The sequence below is a fragment of the Vigna umbellata genome, chromosome 1 (assembly GCF_029865625.1).
Source record: "Vigna umbellata cultivar VRB3 chromosome 1, Vumbellata_1.0, whole genome shotgun sequence".
Classification (NCBI taxonomy): domain Eukaryota; kingdom Viridiplantae; phylum Streptophyta; class Magnoliopsida; order Fabales; family Fabaceae; genus Vigna; species Vigna umbellata.
In genome coordinates, this window is record NC_142165.1 from 80910145 (window position 1) to 80927962 (window position 17818).

General features: G+C 38.4%; 1 protein-coding gene and 1 pseudogene across 1 annotated transcript; both read left to right on the forward strand.

Annotated features, from left to right (window-relative positions):
- Positions 1-232: 232 nt before the first annotated feature.
- On the forward strand, positions 233-17383 carry NQR (ARP protein (REF)). The gene is made up of 18 exons (XM_047291012.2): positions 233-347; positions 919-1092; positions 1470-1651; positions 1880-1985; positions 2579-2655; positions 3418-3505; positions 4353-4539; positions 4708-4834; positions 5445-5525; positions 5626-5727; positions 5887-5982; positions 6152-6226; positions 14481-14600; positions 15447-15575; positions 16089-16166; positions 16718-16804; positions 16914-17000; positions 17088-17383. The coding sequence occupies exons 1-18, from the start codon at positions 293-295 to the stop codon at positions 17136-17138; spliced, it is 1902 nt and encodes a 633-aa protein (XP_047146968.1). The 5' UTR covers positions 233-292; the 3' UTR covers positions 17139-17383.
- Positions 11261-14030, forward strand: LOC148206562 (uncharacterized; annotated as a pseudogene).
- Positions 17384-17818: the final 435 nt, after the last annotated feature.

Consider the following 17818-nt stretch of genomic DNA (forward strand, 5'->3'; position numbering starts at 1 on the left):
ATATGAATAATAATAATAATAATAAAAGTTTCTTCTTAAGTAATTTAATATATATAGCCTAAATATTATGTTTACAAAATTTGAAATAAAAGTTTCTGTAGATATCTATTTATTTAACTTAAAAAGAACTTTTTCATCTTTTTTCCATCTTTATTATTTTATTAAATAATACTGCTGACGTGTTTTAGACAAAATCTATTTCCGTATATAGTATCATATATCGTTCATTGATATCACCAATCTCGTCATTTTTGTGACAACCGATCGTAGCTGCCGAAGTGTAAACATAGCAATGGAAATCAAACCTGGTTTGTCAGCACTAGTTACTGGTGGTGCCTCCGGAATCGGTAACTCCTTCTTCTCCTTTTTGTTATTCATAATCTTATCCATCACTCTTCTCCTTCACTTCGAAATTATCGAATTCAAATAGTTTAAAAAATAAGCTTCAGTTGACTTTTGGAACCGATTTAGCGAGCTATGTTCGAAAATTTTGCCACTCCTGAATTTAATTAACACAAACTGTTAAATGTGTTGGCGCTCTTTCGAATTAAGGATCTCATTCCTACACTATGACAGTTTGTTGCGTAAGCACTTCGTTCATTGGTGCCGTTTCATAAAGAATCGGTATTTGTTTAATTGGGAAGAGAAAATATAGCAAACTACATATGAATTAGTTTGTTTAGATATTTTTTTTCATAAATACTATGATTTTTTTATGAATCAAAATTTATTTTCCACCATTTAAAATCCATTTTGAAAGAGACTACAACCAAGTTAAGCTTAAGAAAGCTAGCACGTCACGACATTTTGATGCATCTGCAACCAAAATATACGCTCGATGAAATTTAGTTGTATAACGTGATTCACTTGTACCATTTTAGCGTGTGATGTGATTCTATGTTTCTGGTTTTTGTATAGGCAAGGGTCTTGCCTTAGCTCTTGCAAGGAAGGGTGTATTTATCACTATTGTGGATTTCTCTGAAGCAAATGGAAGAGAAGTTGCAAGTCTCGTTCAGAAAATTAACACCAAGTTTCATTCGAAGTTGGAATTTCCCTCTGCAATGTTTGTGAAATGTGATGTGACTGATGCAAGTAAGTGGGTTATAATCTATTAGCAAGCCATTGACCTGGCTTCTGGGTGCTGGAAGTTGGAATTCTTTTCTTATATTATAGACTCTTTTTAAGATCCTTAGCAAATCTTCCTTTGTTCTTCAATAGAAGTTTAGTCTTTCCATTTGGTGTAGTGAAGTAACACCACTTAAACATGAAAATATGTAGTTATGGAGACTCGAATGGCAGAACGCATATGATAAAGTTTCATAATCTGTAAATGAATTCTGTGTTCCAAGTTCCAATTTCTAAGTTTTAACTATTATGAGGTGGGATCTACACACGCAAACATACAAGCATTTGCTGTTTAGATTATCTTTGGTGTACATAAATGTATATTAATTCATAATTATTTACAGGGGATTTAGCTGCTGCATTTCAAAAGCACTTCTTGACATATCGAGGTCTAGACATTTGTATTAACAGTGCGGGGATTGGTAGTTCTACACCATTCCGTAGTGATCAGACAGATGGCACTCGAACATGGAGGCACACTGTTAATGTGAATTTCACTGCTGTTATTGATTCCACTCGCCTTGCGGTAAGCTTGATAAGTTACCTCGTTTATCCAATATCCTTCGATTAATTATTTGCTTTATGCTGTGAAAAGAAAGTTGTTTCACGATCTAAATGACATAAATATTATAATTTGCTCCCGCATAATCACATTATAGATCACATACTAGAGTTCACTATTTTTTGTTTAAATGAGAAGAAAGGGGCCAAAACCATTATTTATTGTTGGAACTCATTATCTTCATTTTAATAGATTAAAGCCATGGAAGCTGCCAAAAGGCCTGGTGTGATTATCAACTTGGGTTCTGCTTCCGGTCTTTATCCAATGCTCTTTGACCCAATATACAGTGGCTCTAAAGGTTTGTTATTTACCAGCTTTGATCAGGGTACACTCTTCAAAACAAATTTTTTAAAAAAAATTGCCGGACAAAAGAGCTTAAAGACCTATTCATTATACAAGATTACCTAACTAGCTAGACGAACTGTGAAAATTATATCATGAATAGTGATATCTGTTTACAGCTGTCAGCGGTATTACTTTACTAGGCAATGTTATCTGATACTCTAAAACATCGACCACTTATTAAGATTTTCATCTTTTTTTAAACTTTTTGCTGTTTCAAAATTTAATTAAGAATGGGTTTTGCTTTGGGTTTGCTGTTATCCAAATCATGAAATTTTGTGATTATCTTCTGATCCTGAGTTGCACCTCCTTCTGCCCCTCAAATATAACTAATTATATGTTCCAAAAATAGAAAACGGAAACAGTCACTGATAGTGAAATCTCCTTGTTGTGGCTTAACATATATTTAAAAAACTTCAAATAAAGATAAAAACATGTAATATAGCTTTTGAATGAGATTTAAATAATGGTTTCAAATCTGTATCTAAAGAATTTATGTAAATTAAGTTACTGTATTGCTTCCGAAAATGTTAAAATATACTTCTGCAGGTGGTGTTGTTATGTTTTCTAGAGCACTTCGTCTATACAAACGTCAAGGAATTCGAGTCAATGTGCTTTGCCCTGAGGTAAGATCGAATTTGAAGAATGGATGTTCTTAGTTATATTATTATTCTTCAATCTATGGAAATTCTTAAAAAGTAGATTTTAAACTGTACTCAATCTTACAAAACGTGAGGTTTGCATCCACTTATATATTATAAATTTACCATATCTTTAGTTGATATGTAATCTTCAACACACCTCATGCCAACGATTAGACATTTTGAGCATGAAACTGGATATTTGTGAGTGATTTGATAGTGACACACTAATATGTGGTGTGATAGGTGTAATAAATCTTACTAGGATAAACTTTGGTACCATCTTAGAGATTTGTAAGGTGAGATTTACTCTTATATTATAATTTAACTATATCTCTAACTATTGTGAGAAATATTAGATACTTTGTTGAAATTGACTAGAATTTTTCTGAAAAAATTTCCTTGTGAGATGGAATAGACTAGTACTCCTGGGTATTGATTTTGTTAAATCATTAATGTGTTTCGTTATTTTTTGGTTCTGGACCGAAATATTCAAATGCTATTTCGGGTCCCAAGTTCCAAGTCGCAACTAATTTGAGTCGAGTTACAAGGACTTACTTAGGGAAAGTAAAGCTTCCCATCCCGACGTTTTTTTTTTCTGTTCAAGAGTCTCAAACTTGAAAGCTTGGTTGGAACCAGGACCATTGCCTTTCAGACCAACATGTGTTAAATGTGTTTTGATTTTCAGAACAAAATTTATAGTAACTCTTTGTTAAAATGAGCTATAATGTTCAAAGTTTGGTGCAGTTTGTTGAAACTGAGATGGGATTGAAGATAGATCCCAAATTGATCAACTTGATGGGGGGCTTTGTACCTATGGAAATGGTGGTGAAAGGTAAGTCCATAAATTTCATTGTTCTCTCATGTGGCTTGAGCAAAAGAGAGTGGCCGCATTGTTCCTTAACTTCGTAGCTTTCTAAATCACAAATTTGTAACTGCTGCTTTGCATGCACATCTCTTTAAATAATATAACATGCTTAAGTGCATCACTTCTATTAAACATATCTAGAAATTATCTTACATGATTAGTATTGTATCTAAGTATTTTATAAGTATCTTGGACAGTATTGTGAGAGTAAATTCTGCATTATGTTTAACTATTTATAAATGTTTAACCCTGTGTGCTCTATATATATAAGGATTTAGCCTATGCCTCTCTATTATTTTAACAATTTGACCAAAATAAAGTATACAAGTGAGGGACAACTATCATTTCATGAGTTAGTTTTTGGTGTGGAGTTAGTCCCAATTCCTTACTACTAGATGATATTAGAGTCTATTACTCATTATTGTTAAACTTATATGGCCACTGTTATTGGACACTTATCAGCCTACACACAAATGTCTAGTTTATCATACTTTCTATTCAATATATCCAATCTTTGACATGAGCTTGTGTTAACATTGACCAGTGATATACTAAGAGTCTAATTTAGTGAGATGGGAAGAGCAAATCTCACGTCATGAGTTAGTTTTTAGAGTTGAATTAGGCTTAATCCCAAACTATTATAATATATTTCCTCGTTTGATTAGATTTTAAGTTTCTTGTAAAAATATTATTTGGGTTTAGTGCATATTTTGTATCTATCAATGATTCTATTTTGTTTGAAAATTGTGCCGTTAATAATATTGTTTCTTATGTACACATGAATTTTGATATGAAAGCATTTTAACCTCTCAAGGTGCTTTTGAGCTCATTACGGATGAAAGTAAAGCTGGTCATTGCCTATGGATTACAAATCGTCGGGGTATTGAATACTGGCCCACATCATCTGAAGAAGCAAAGTACTTAGTACGTTCCTCTCGTTTCAAGAGAAGATCCGATTATAAAGCTCCATCAATTAAACTTCCCGAGACTTTTGAGAAAATGTGTGTATTTGAACTGTCTCTCTTGTTATAAATATACTGCCTCCGGAGGATGTTTATTTTCTATTTCCATAGGGTTAGAAAGGGACCATTTATATCTTCTAATTGACGGATCTGATGACTATTTCTTCTCACAATTTAGTTAATTGAAAGATGCTTTATTGCTTGCAGAGTTGTCCACACCTTGACTCATAACTTTCGGAATGCAACAAGCATTGTGAGAACACCACTGAAATTACCTATCAAGCCGAAGCATGTTCTTGTTAAGATAATTTATGCTGGTGTGAATGCTAGTGATGTAAGTTCAGATATCTTTCTAAGAGGACTTGTGTATGCATATTGTTTAGTCTTTTTTTTCTTTCTTTCTTTCTCAATTGTCTCTCTTAAGAGACATGTCCGTGCTCTGACTTGCTGAAGAACAGCCTCGACTTTGGGAAAAGATACAACCTTCACTGTTGAACTTGTCAACTGAAGAATTATGCATTAGCTCAACACATGCATGTTCAAGTCAGAAACTGAACGGCTTACCACAAAATACACACTAATCTAATAAACACGTGACTTTTCTGTACATGTAGAATAAAACAAGGCACTGTTTATTTATTGTTTAAGTATGTTACAACTCTTCAAGTATGTTAAAACATCATTAATTTATCATGTTTGTAGTGTGTGTTCGTGGATAAAACATGTGGAGTCTCATGATAACAGGCCCTCATTTTTGAATCTGTACATGTTTGACGCCAATGACTTGGAAAAATACAAAGTATCTATATTGAGTAATATTAGTTTTTTTTTACAATATAAAGCTTCTCCCCGCTACACTGTTTTTCAAGCGTTATAACCTCTAATTATCTAGAACATATATTTTAATCTATAATCTATAATTCTAACAAGTGTGAACAATGTAGGTAAATTTTAGCTCAGGCCGCTATTTTGGTGGGAACAGCAATGATATTGCTTCTCGTCTTCCATTTGATGCAGGATTTGAGGTATAGAAATATCCCCATTTGTAGATATCATGATATGAAGTATACCACTTGATGCAGTGGACTGCTACTTATATTTGTACATTTTTTTGTTATATTTTAGGCTGTAGGAATAATTGCAGCAGTTGGGGACTCTGTCACTGACTTGAAAATTGGTATGCCTTGTGCATTCATGACTTTTGGAGGCTATGCTGAATTCATAATGGTGGGCAGTGCTTAACATAATGTTAATATTTTTTATATTAATTGGATAAATATTGGAGTTTCCACGTACTACGTATTTATTAAATCATACGAGATGATGATACTGAGGTGATTCTTATGACAATGTAAGCTATTGATGATGTCTTGTTACATTGATTAGATTCCTTCAAAACATGCCCTTCCGGTGCCTAGACCAGATCCTGAAGTTGTGGCCATGCTTACATCAGGATTAACAGCCTCAATTGCGCTAGAAAAGGTTAACTAATATAAGATTTTTCTCCTTTTGTTCAGATATGTATCCTTGTTACTTCTCTGTTCATCTTTCATATCAATGTAACTCAAGTTTTTCTATTATTTACTTTATTTCAATCTTATATTTGGTTTCAGCTTGTTCTGACCCTAGTTTCCTTTTGTACATTGAAAAGGAAAGACGGATGGAATCTGGAAAAGTGGTCCTTGTAACTGCTGCAGCTGGAGGAACTGGGCAATTTGCTGTTCAGGTACTTCATAAATCCTGTGCCACTTTCTCAACCATATGAACCTCTTTTACATACTCTCTTGATTCCCTAATTCCAAAGATAACTGACATCTATTTTAACACTAAAGATTGCATGGCGATGCCAACATGTCCCCAGTATTGGTGTCATGAAACTCTCAGAATATTGCTGCCTTATAACGAGAATTTGGAGGAAGCCAGATTCTTCCCTTGTATACTAAAAAGCCATCCACTTTCTTCTACTCGGTAGGGGAGGAGGGATTGATGTCGCATTTATCCAACATGGCAAGGTAAGAGGAATCACTCTGAAACTCCTTCTTCAATTCGTCCAAGAAGACAAACTGCGGGATAGTCAATAAGAGACAAGAGGCCGACGTGGGACATTGTGATCGATCGAGACAAAGCATCGCCCACAACAACTTGGACAAATAATGCTGCTGATCAGGGGTCTGGATCACTTGTGACATTAATTCCTTCAAACTCTTTTGGTCCGTTTGGATTACAAAAATATGACCAAGAAGGTATTGTCACCAATGCTTGACAGTGCAGATAATAGCATGAAGTTCCCTTAAATATGCAGATGCACGAATCATCCGAGGACAGAATACCTTACTGAAGTAAGCAATGGGGTGACCTCCCTGTAAAAGGACCGCACCCATGTCCGTGCCCGAAGCATCGGTTTGAACAAGAAACGATTTAGAAAAATTGGGCAATGTTAGAACCAGAGCTATTGTCATTGCCTTCTTCAATGCATCAAAGACATCCTGTGCTGCATGTGACCAATGAAAATTATCCTTCTTAAGAAACTCGGTGAGAGAGTGAGCAATGGAAGCATAACCCTTCACAAACTTCCAATAAAACCCGGTTAGCCCAAGAAACTCACTTATGGAAGCATCTCCAAGCTCCATGCTCAAGCATCTCCAAAACTCAGAATGATGGTGTGGATGAGTGAAAACGAAGGTGCACACCAGGTGTTTGATGGAAGGTTTAGTATGTGTTTGGTGTATGTTTGAAACCTCTCAAACTTAGAATGCCTTCCAACGGGAAGGAAGCTAGAGGAGAAGGTGTTGGATAAGCACAAAACGTTGAACTCAGACAATAGAGGTCTGGAATAATCTCAACAACACTTCACTATCAATTTCCAAGTTGATTTTTAAAAAGGAGACAACCTCTCTTCTATAGGTGAAGAAAGGGCTCCATTTTTGAATTGCAAAGTATCTATACATCACAAATGAAGTGTGTTGGAGAAGCTAGGGAGCTTGGAGCTCACATTTCAGCCAAGCACATATTAAAAACGTGATAAATGTATAAAGCTGGCTCGCATTGACTGGGCGCACGGTGCAGGTGGCTGAGTGCAGTGTTCATTCTGGAAGCTAAATCCCTTTGAAACTCCAATCCGGAAGCTATTTGCTTCAATCCGGAAAACACTCTTTTCTTCTCTTCCTTTGCCTCCTTTGTTTCCTTTAACTCACCAAGCTTCTTTGGTTGATTGTCCATGGTCTCCAACTTTTATTTAAGGCCTACAAAACAATGCAAATGTTCTTTAGCAAAACAATGTCAAACCTAGTCATTCCCAATATGTATAAGTCCACCTTAAAAACATGCCCCTGTATAAGCAATTCAACCCCTGTAGATAATTTAGTGCATAACAGAACTTCGCCGCTCCCCACCATAACTTTCAAAACTGGAATTGGGCTACGAGATACGCCCAAAATAGTAGCCACCGTTTCTTGGATAAAATTATGAGTACTGCCCCCATCCACCAAAACTGTTGCCGGAAATTGGCCCACCTAATCTGAGACCCGCAGCGTTTCGGGAACCCCAAAGCCTGATAAGGCATTCAAGCTAAGCTGGGTCGGATTTGGGTCATTAGTGGTAATGGGTACTAAAAGAGTTGGCGGGTTGGGTTCCATAATTGAAGCATGCAAAGAAGAATCGCCTGAGTCATCATCCTCTTCAGCAACCAACATGTCACGTGCAGGACAACGATGGATGTGTGAGAATTTTTTGTCACAATTGAAACACAAGCCACGCTCACGTTGATCATCCATCTTCACCTCGGTTAATTGTTTAAAGTGTGTGCGCGGAGGAGGAGCAAGTAGAAGAGGGTGCAACTGCTTCGGAGGAACCGAAGGAACCAGAGGTGGAGTGAGCGGGCAGGTCAGTGGCGGCAACGGGCCAGGAAGACCACTACACGGCCGAACTAGACGAGTCAGATCATGGAACTTTTCCTCATGAAGGCCAGCTAACTCAAAAGCTTGAGATAGCGTTTGAGGCAGTTGAGAAAGTACCTCACGACAGATTTCCGGTTTTAACACAGAAATAAAGCAACTCAAAAGAAATTGGGGTTGCAACCCAACAATCCGATTAGCAAGAGCCTCGAACTCACTCAGATTAATAGCAACAGAGGAGGTTTAAGTTAGCTTGAAAAGCTTACCCTGAGGATTATCGAAGGCGGTGGGCGCGAAACGAGTCTCTAAAGCTTGCAGTAATTGTGGTCATGAGTGAATCTGTCCATTGCGGTACATCCATTGAAACCACGCAAGAGCAGGATCGTCAAGGTAGAAAGACGCGACAGTGATCCGTTCTTCCTCCGGTGTGGAGTGATAGTCAAAGAACTGAGAGATCTTGAAGATTTAGCCATGCGGGTCAGAACCATCAAAGCTGGGAACATCGAGCTTGAGAAAATGGCGATGAAAGGAATGATTAGTAGGTGACGAAAATGGGGGAGAAGGAGGTGGAGAAGGGGGGTGGTTTTCAAGGGCTGAGAGTCGGAGATTCATGTCATCCATTTTTTTCGACTGAGTCTTGCGAACAGATTCAGCCATGGTGGAAAGCAACGAGAGCACCAAAATGTTGGAGTATGTGAGTAGTCTCTGTATTCGAGGACAGAGAAACCTCCTAGAGAGAGAAAGAGGAAGAGAAAATACTTTTTACTTGATTCCCCCGTAATAGAACTTACAATCATATATATAACCAACCCTTCTAACAATATTCCCTAATGGGTAACAAACATGTGCAATGCAAAAGGTTCTTGAACTTTGCTGACTCATTAGCTAATAGTGAATAAAATCATCCTAGCCTGTAGGCATGTGACTCACACGTTTGGGCCTCTCACGGCTAATAATAGTATTGCTTGGAGGGGGTACTACAACATATACTCCCTTGATTCCTTAATTCCAAAGATAACTGACATCTATTTTAACACTAAAGATTGCTTGTTTTTTTTGCCATTTCTTTAAATTCTTGGACATGAGGTCGTACGTCTATGAAATGGAGATAGAAAAAAAAAACAGAGATAGAACAACCAGAAACTGCAGAAACATTAAAGACAAGTTCTTAATTGACTTTATTATGAACAACTTTGTTTCTGCTAATGTGGTAGAAAACACAAGGTACAACAATTGAGGTATTTTGAGAGGACCTTAAGCTCTATTTACACTCAAGGAGCATTTTCCTGATTTCCACCTTGAGGACAATGTACATCTTGAGGAGAGGAGTGTTGATAGGAACTCGAAAATAGTTAGGCCCAAACCCAAAATATCTAAGGTGTATTGATGGAATAGGGCAAACCAATGGACCTCTTACTAGAGGAATGATCCGAAGAATGTAAGAGGAGCTAGAAGAGGAGGCATCAAAAGCTAAAGAATCATGGCAAGTTAATTTGGAAAGCAGAGGACCGCTTAGCGCAGCTTGAAGTAGCCCAGTGCAAGCCACATGGTGCCTCACATTTTACCTTGCTGATCAAACTTGCACCCAGCGAAGACTAGGGCCACCCAACATCAACGATGTTCTAGAATAGTCATGTTTTTCGTGCTTTATAAATACGTGTACAAACACTTAGAAAAACGTGCATCCATGTGTCATCTGATATGTGAGGTGTGGTTGATGCTTGTGCAAGGGGGCTGAATCCACTATAAATTCAGCACCCTACCCCTTGTATTTCTCACTTTTGAGCTTATGTAAGGAAATGTTGTTGAGATCACTCTAACCCCTTTCTTGCTTTGAGAGTCATTTGTCCAGAGACTTTCTTAGTCTCCTCTAGCCTCCTTTCTTGGTTAGGTTGGTTGGCTAGGCCAGTTTGCACCAAACACATGCACCTTACCTTCCACTTTGCTTCATCCATTTCTTCCATTTCTGCTGCATCTATCATCTTTCCCTGCTTCCGTTCACTGCACCTTTTGGATGGTTGTTCAAGAGCACTTGGAGGTGGCCATCACGTATGTTAGACAGAGAAGGAATGACAAAGGGGATCAAAATGGCATGAGAGAGAATGAGAAGAATCCTTCCATGTAACAAACTGCTAAGCCGACACAGTAGGAGAGGAGTGATTCTATTGTATGGGTATAAGGCGTGGGAAGATAGTGGCAGGGGAGGGTGGAATTGGCTGGAAATTAGGAGAGACTAGGCACTCTTTAACTATCTAGAGTTGTACTGTTCTTTCTTATTTCTGGTACCATAACTTTCCCAATTCTGTTAATGATAGGGGCTGGAAAGTATATAAAAGAAGAAGGAAGAAAGGAACCAAACGGCTAAAGGTAATGGGGAAGGAGTCGAACGGAGGCGAGGGAGATGGGGCCGAGCGACTACATGCAGAGGGAGCAGGAGAAGAACACCGAACGGATAAGGGAGTGGAGGTGAAGAACCGAACGGTTGAAGGAGTGGGGGAAGGAGCCGTTCGGCTAAATAATGGAACTGGTGTCTCGGTTTGGGAAACATAACTGTAACCACAATTTTGGAGGGAAGAAACTATTATAAATAGAATAATTGTCCTGTTTGCAGGATAGGTTATATTTTACTCGTATAGTCAGGGCTTTAGCCTGAGGAGGGGGATTAGACTCCCGCAGTTATCCATACACATCCATACTTGTACATTGACTCTTGATACTATTAATGTGCAAATAAATCAATACGTTTCATTCATTCTTCTGTTTTGTGTTCTTGTTGTGACTCGCGAGAAAGGGGAAATTAGGTTTTCAATTACGGAAACCTAACAATTGCTGCGACCTGTCGGATCCAATTGAGGGAGAGAAGAGCAATGGAGGGCAGATTCGATTGAAGATTTAATGTATTGGAGAACCAACTGGAAAACATGGAGATAGTGGTTGATGGAATAAAGGCGGAAAACGCAGCGCTGAACCAAGATTCAAAGGCGATTCGACAAGACTTGCAAGAGGTCATGCGGATTCTGGGAGTAAGGGTGTGCAACCAGGAGGCGCGGTCGAACGGTAGTCAAGCGTCAGTAAACGGAAATCGAGGGACGAGGCGGGACGACGAGATGGGAGGAATAGAGGGGGAGCGCGGCGAAGGTAATGGCGGGTGACGAAAACGGGTAGAGTTGCCCCTTTTCGAGGAACTTGATCCGCTCAACTGGATCAATCGTGCAGAAAAATTCTTTTAATTACAAGGCGTTTCGGAGGAAGAGAAGATCCACTTGGCTTACATTAGTATGGAAGGGAGTGCGGGGTACTGGTTTCGGTTCTGGAGGAAAAAGTCGAGAAACCAATCGTGGGAAGGATTGAAGGACGCGATGGTAATTCAATTCGGGGGACGAAACAGGGGTACTGTTTTCGAGCGGCTGGCTGCGACCAAGCAGACGGGCACTATGGACGAATTCGTTCAGGAATTTGAGGTACTGGTGGGCCAAACGAGTGGGTTACTGGAAGAGCAGTTGTTAGGGTATTTCCTTGCGAGGTTATAGGGGGTGATTCGCGATTAGGTTCGAATACTAAATCCTTGCGAATTGATGACTGCCATGCGCATTGCTAGAGATGTGGAAGAAGCTCGCCGGAGTAATAAGGCGGGAGGTTGGAGCGGAAGTAGGAACCCATCATCGGGGGGACGAAGCACTGGAGGAGAAGGGACTGTTGGCCGAATAGAACCTAACCGGAGTGGAATGAGTAGATCCGGAGGAAACGAAAGTGTCGGATCGATAAAAATGGAAGGAGCACCTGCGGGTGTGGCGGAAAGGACAGGGGCGATAGGAGCATGTGATAATAGGGGAAGAGGGATGAGAAACCTGCCATACCAGGAATATTTGAAGCAACGAGAGGAGGGTCGCTGCTTTTGTTGTGACAGACCTTTGGCCATAGGTGCCCAGAAAGAAGCTTGAGGGTGACTATATTGGGTGAAGATGAGCTCGAAGAGGAGGAAGGAACGGAGGCTGATGTGGATTAGAAGCACATGGAGCTTTCGGCTTTCTTTGCAGAAGGATTAACTCAGTCCAGGACGATGAAGCTTCATGGGAAGATAAATGGGAGATCGGTGCTACTTCTGATTGATAGCGGTGCAAGCCACAACTTCATATCTTAGAGGTTAGTGGAGGAGTTGGCCTTAGAGGTGGAGGAGACCAGGCAGTATTAGGTGAGCTGGGAGATGGGCAAAAGAAAAGGACCTAGGGGCTTTGCAGGAATGTAATATTGGAGATAGGAGTAGAGATAGAGGAACAGTTTTACCTGTTCGAGTTAGGAGGGGTTGATGTGATATTAGGAGTCGATTGGTTGGCAAAACTGGGAGAGGTGATGACTAACTGGGGAAGACTAACTATGGCCTTCAGGCAAGGAGGGAAGCAGGTAACGATCCAGGGGGATCCCACATGGCCGAAGAAGTGGTTGCGCCAGAGGTCCTGTTCAAAATGACAGAAATAGAAACGGTAACTGTAGTATGGAGCCTGGGACGTATGGAGGGAGAGGAAACCAGAGAATTAACTTCTGGGCTGACCATAGCACAGGGAGAAGAATCGGAGAACATACTGGAACGATATAAGGAGGTGTTCCAAGAGCCTAAAGGACTGCCCCCAGATAGGGAAATGGTGCATAAAATACAAACCAGGGACGAGGCGTTGCAGCAGATCATATTTCATTTGATGAGAGCTCAAGAATTATTAGCCAAACATGCTAACCGCAAGAGGAAACCAGCAGAGATCAAAGTTGATGACTGGGTCTACTTGAAGATTCGGCCCCATAGGCAGTCTTCTATGGCTATAAGGTTACATCCAAAGCTTTCGACGAGGTACTTCGGGCCATTTAAAGTGGTGCAACAGGTGGGAAAGGTGGCTTATAGGTTGTTATTACCAGACACAACAAGGATACACCCTATGTTTCACATGTCGCAATTAAAGCTGGCTGTAGGTACAAAGAGGGTGGAAAAGGAGTTACCAGAGGGCTTGCAGGCCCTCATTTTGGCCACTACGTGTGTTGGGCAGAAGACAACAGCAACAAGGCGAGGATGTGGTGGAACAAATATTGGTTGAGTGGCAGGAAGGTGGAGCTGATGGGGCCACGTGGGAGGATTTTGTGGCAATACAAGATCAATTTCTCGAACTTAAACCTTGGGGACAAGGTTAATTTTCAGGCGGAGGGTAATGATAGGGGCTGGAAAGTATATAAAAGAAGAAGGAAGAAAGGAACCGAACGGCTAAAAGTGATGGGGAAGGAGTCGAACGGAGGTGAGGGAGATGGGGCCGAGCGACTACATGCAGAGGGGGCAGGAGAAGAACACCGAACGGATAAGGGAGTGGAGGTGAAGAACCGAACGACTGAAGGAGTGGGGGAAGGAGTCGTTCGGCTAAATAATGGAACTGGTGTCTCGGTTTGGGAAACATAACTGTAACCACAGTTTTGGAGGGAAGAAACTATTATAAATAGAATAATTGTTCTGTTTGCAGGATAGGTTATATTTTACTCGTATAGTCAGGGCTTTAGCCTGAGGAGGGGGATTAGACTCCCGCAGTTATCCATACTTACATCCATACTTGTATATTGACTCTTGATACTGTTAATGTGCAAAATACGTTTCATTCATTCTTCTGTTTTGTGTTCTTGTTGTGACTCGCGAGAGAGGGGAAATTAGGTTTTCAATTACGGAAACCTAACAATTTTCCTCCAAAAACCCAAAAAACTAAACTCCTGACAACCTAAACCCAGATTATATATAAGAGTCTGTTACAACATGTTACAACTGTAGGAGGTTACAACTACCTCCTTATTTATTTCTCCTTTTATACACTCTACCAAATCTATGAAACACTCATGATAGACTATCTCTTTCTTAAAACATTTGACATTATCGGTGGACTGTGTAGTAGCAAAATCATTTCATGCATAAACAAAAATGAATTAAAATTACAAAGCTTGCTTAAATCTATTAGTATATAGTTTGGTAGGTGCTTGAATCTAGATTTATTAGTTTAAACTTCTATGTAATTTCTCTGCATGAAAGTTTCTTTACCTGACCTTAAAATTTGGATTATTGTGCAGGTGGCAAAATTAGCAGGAAATAGGGTGGTTGCAACTTGTGGAGGTGGGGCAAAGGCCAAGCTTCTGAAGGAGTTGGAAGTTGACAGAGTCATAGATTATCGTAATGAAGATATAAAATCTGTATGTTTTAAATGCTCTGATTCTTTTGAGAGTTCTGCTAACCATAACTACTTTTGTTGTGATTGTTATTAAAATGGACAAGTTAAAATAATATCTTTTGTAATCTAATTAGCCATTCAGATGGTTGTTGTGTCCTTGTAAATAACTTCTTCCCTGATCGTTGGCTCCTTAAGACATGCATGCATATATTTAGACCCTAAAAAAGAGCATTAGTTGAAATCAACACAATTACATTATGACAAACTTTTTCTGGTCCTTTATGTATGTACTAATTGAAATATCCAACAAGTTGTTTACTTTCTTACAAATTCTATTCTTTTATGGGAACTGCTTATATTATCTCTTCTATTTTATTTAATGAGTTTTTCACCCATTTACCAGAATATCCCTGATACTATTAACTATCTAGTATTGATTGTTGTAATTAGAAGAAATATCTATAGAATTTGTTTAATTAGAGAAAATATTTATAAAATCTTTCTAATTAGAGAAAATAGGTGTATGATCTTCTAGATTATTTTTTAGTACATTGTTTCCCTGTTTTCCTTGTTTAGAAGATTAGATTGCTAAAGAACAATGAATTATAATTGAAGGGACTGAACAATGAATTATAATTGAAGGGACTGAACAGCGATGGAGAAGACGATCCTTTATATACTGACGGCCAATTAAGCACCATAAATTAAATATTTAATGAATAATCACTGTTCAAATCAGGACCGCAATTTAAGTGCAGAGTGGGCATCTTTACTTTGTTGATTCAATTGTAGCTCCAGTTTTTATTGGAACAAATTATGTAAACTGCTTCCAATCAACCATGTTTAAAATTTTCACTTAATTTTTCAGGTTCTGAGGGAAGAGTTCCCCAAAGGTATTGACATCATCTATGAGTCTGTTGGCGGTGACATGTTAAACTTGTGCTTGAATGCTTTGGCAGTTCATGGACGACTCATTATTATTGGCATGATTTCTCAGGTTTTTCTTTTTTCTTATCATGCCACTTTTTTTGTCCTTTACAGCACTCCTGAAAATTTCACTGTGACTATAACAAACCTAAAAACTACCCACTACTCTCCACACTCTTTTTTTTTAAGAGGTAGTATTGACTCATTAATGATTCTTAATTGACGTAATACCTTGGATTTTATCCTCATTATGTATAGTGAAAATTAGATTTTAACCTTTTCTTATCAAAGCCACAAATTAAAAGGAACATGAAATTCTGTAACTCATCTGAGATGTCTGGAATGAAATTTGGATGTTAGCTTGGCTACATTACATGTAATATCGAATTCTTTTTACTTCTAGTCTCCCTGTCCCATTTATCTGTTGTAGACTGTTGGAAGAATGTATGAAGCTATTACCCTGTTTTAGTCCCTCGATAGTAGTGTGCTTGATTATAGATTGCAGTAAGTTGTTTCTGACCTCTTAAGAAATGTAGTGTTGATGAACAATATTGATTTCATTTGTTATGTGCATTCATTCCAGTATCAAGGAGAAAAGGGTTGGACACCATCAAAATACCCTGGCCTATGTGAGAAGCTCTTAGCTAAGAGCCAAACTGTGGTATGTAGCAATATAGGCTGCCCTTTTAATTTTGCTGATTTCTTATTTCATTGTTAATAGAAGTTGTAACTTACGCAGCTTTATTATCCATCTCATTCTCGAGTGGAACATTTTCTTGGTAGATAAGTTGAGCCTTTAAATCTGAATCGTGTCATAGCACGGAATAATGAGATGTTAAGGGACAATTACTTGTTCCGATAACTATATCTTGATACACCAATAAATTGATACAATCAGTTGATGCCTATAATTTTGCTCTCCTTCCCTTTTCTTTACAATACAAAGTTTACTTCCTTTTTTTAATGAGCACAGTACTCTTAAAAGCAGGTCTGTCAAGTAGTTATATGGTTATGTAAACATCATTTTCCATATAATGTTTGAATTTTTAACCATAATATATAAAATTTTGTACAAGTGGTATGGCCAACTCATCATTCACTTGTTTAATTGTTCTAAACTGAACGCTTTTCGTTCCAAAACTTACAGCTCGCATGCAAAGTTCCATTTTATTTTTTTGATTTATTTATTCATACATAATTCCAACTTTTCAGGCTGGCTTTTTCCTGGTTCAACATGGTCACTTGTGGCAAGAACATCTTGACAAGCTATTTGATCTTCACTCTACGGGAAAGCTAAAGGTTATTCATACACATTCCATCCATATCATGATCAATAAAATTCTCGTTATTAACGTTTGCCATGCCTTTAACGTTTCTATTTCTTAACCTTTCTCGTTTCTTCATACAGGTTGCTATTGATCCAAAGAGATTTCTAGGTCTACATTCTGTTGCTGACGCTGTTGAGTATCTCCATTCGGGTAGAAGTGTCGGGAAGGTATTTACTTAACAAATATATTGCTATACTTTTTTAAGTTGTTTAGTGACTATTCATTAACAAAATCTAATAATATAATTTGTCTAGGTTGTTGTCTCCGTGGACCCGAAATTCCTTCCTCTAGAGGCCAAATTGTGAATCATCATCCCATGTCAAATGACCTCACAGATTATGTTCTAGCACTTTCAAAGTACAAAAGGATAAGCTAAACTTGAAGCTCTTGTACAATTATTGTTGTCGAATGTTTCTGAAATTAGTTGCATCAGCTCAATACCAGAGCTGAAACATCCGCAATGATTTATCTTTTTCTGGATTACTTGTGTGACCGAGTTTCAAAATCGGTAAGAAATACCAGTTTACGTTTATGAAATACCGTTCACATACACGAACTCGGCGAAAACTGGCCACTCTTTCCCTCTTTTGCTTTGTTGCTACTTCTGAAGTTGAAACTGTTCAATCAAATAATTGCTAGTTCGGCACTAATGTTTAAATTTCCTTTAAACCTGCCGCAAGTTATTCTCACATGACTTAATTTGGCTCTTGAAGTTTAAACTTGCCTTAAACCTGCCCTCAAATTCTTCTACAAAAAAATTGCGATTCTTGGAAATTAAGTTGACACGTCAAAAAAGTTGAGAATCTGATTTAACCCCTCAAAGATGAGAAGCGTAACGTAAATGATCAAACAGACAAAAGTTACAAACTAACCACGTCAGTCCTAATCATGTAAAAAAGTATATTGTTACGAGCTTTCATAACTGCCTTAGGTTTGTAAGTCATTTCCTACATTTATTCTCACCTATATGCTATCAATCAATAAT

Coding starts and splice junctions, on each gene's coding strand:
- NQR (XM_047291012.2), top strand. CDS start 293: ATGGAAATCAAACCTGGTTTGTCAGCACTAGTTACTGGTGGTGCCTCC. Junction 348..918: donor TGGTGGTGCCTCCGGAATCG/GTAACTCCTTCT, acceptor GTTTTTGTATAG/GCAAGGGTCTTGCCTTAGCT. Junction 1,093..1,469: donor ATGTGATGTGACTGATGCAA/GTAAGTGGGTTA, acceptor AATTATTTACAG/GGGATTTAGCTGCTGCATTT.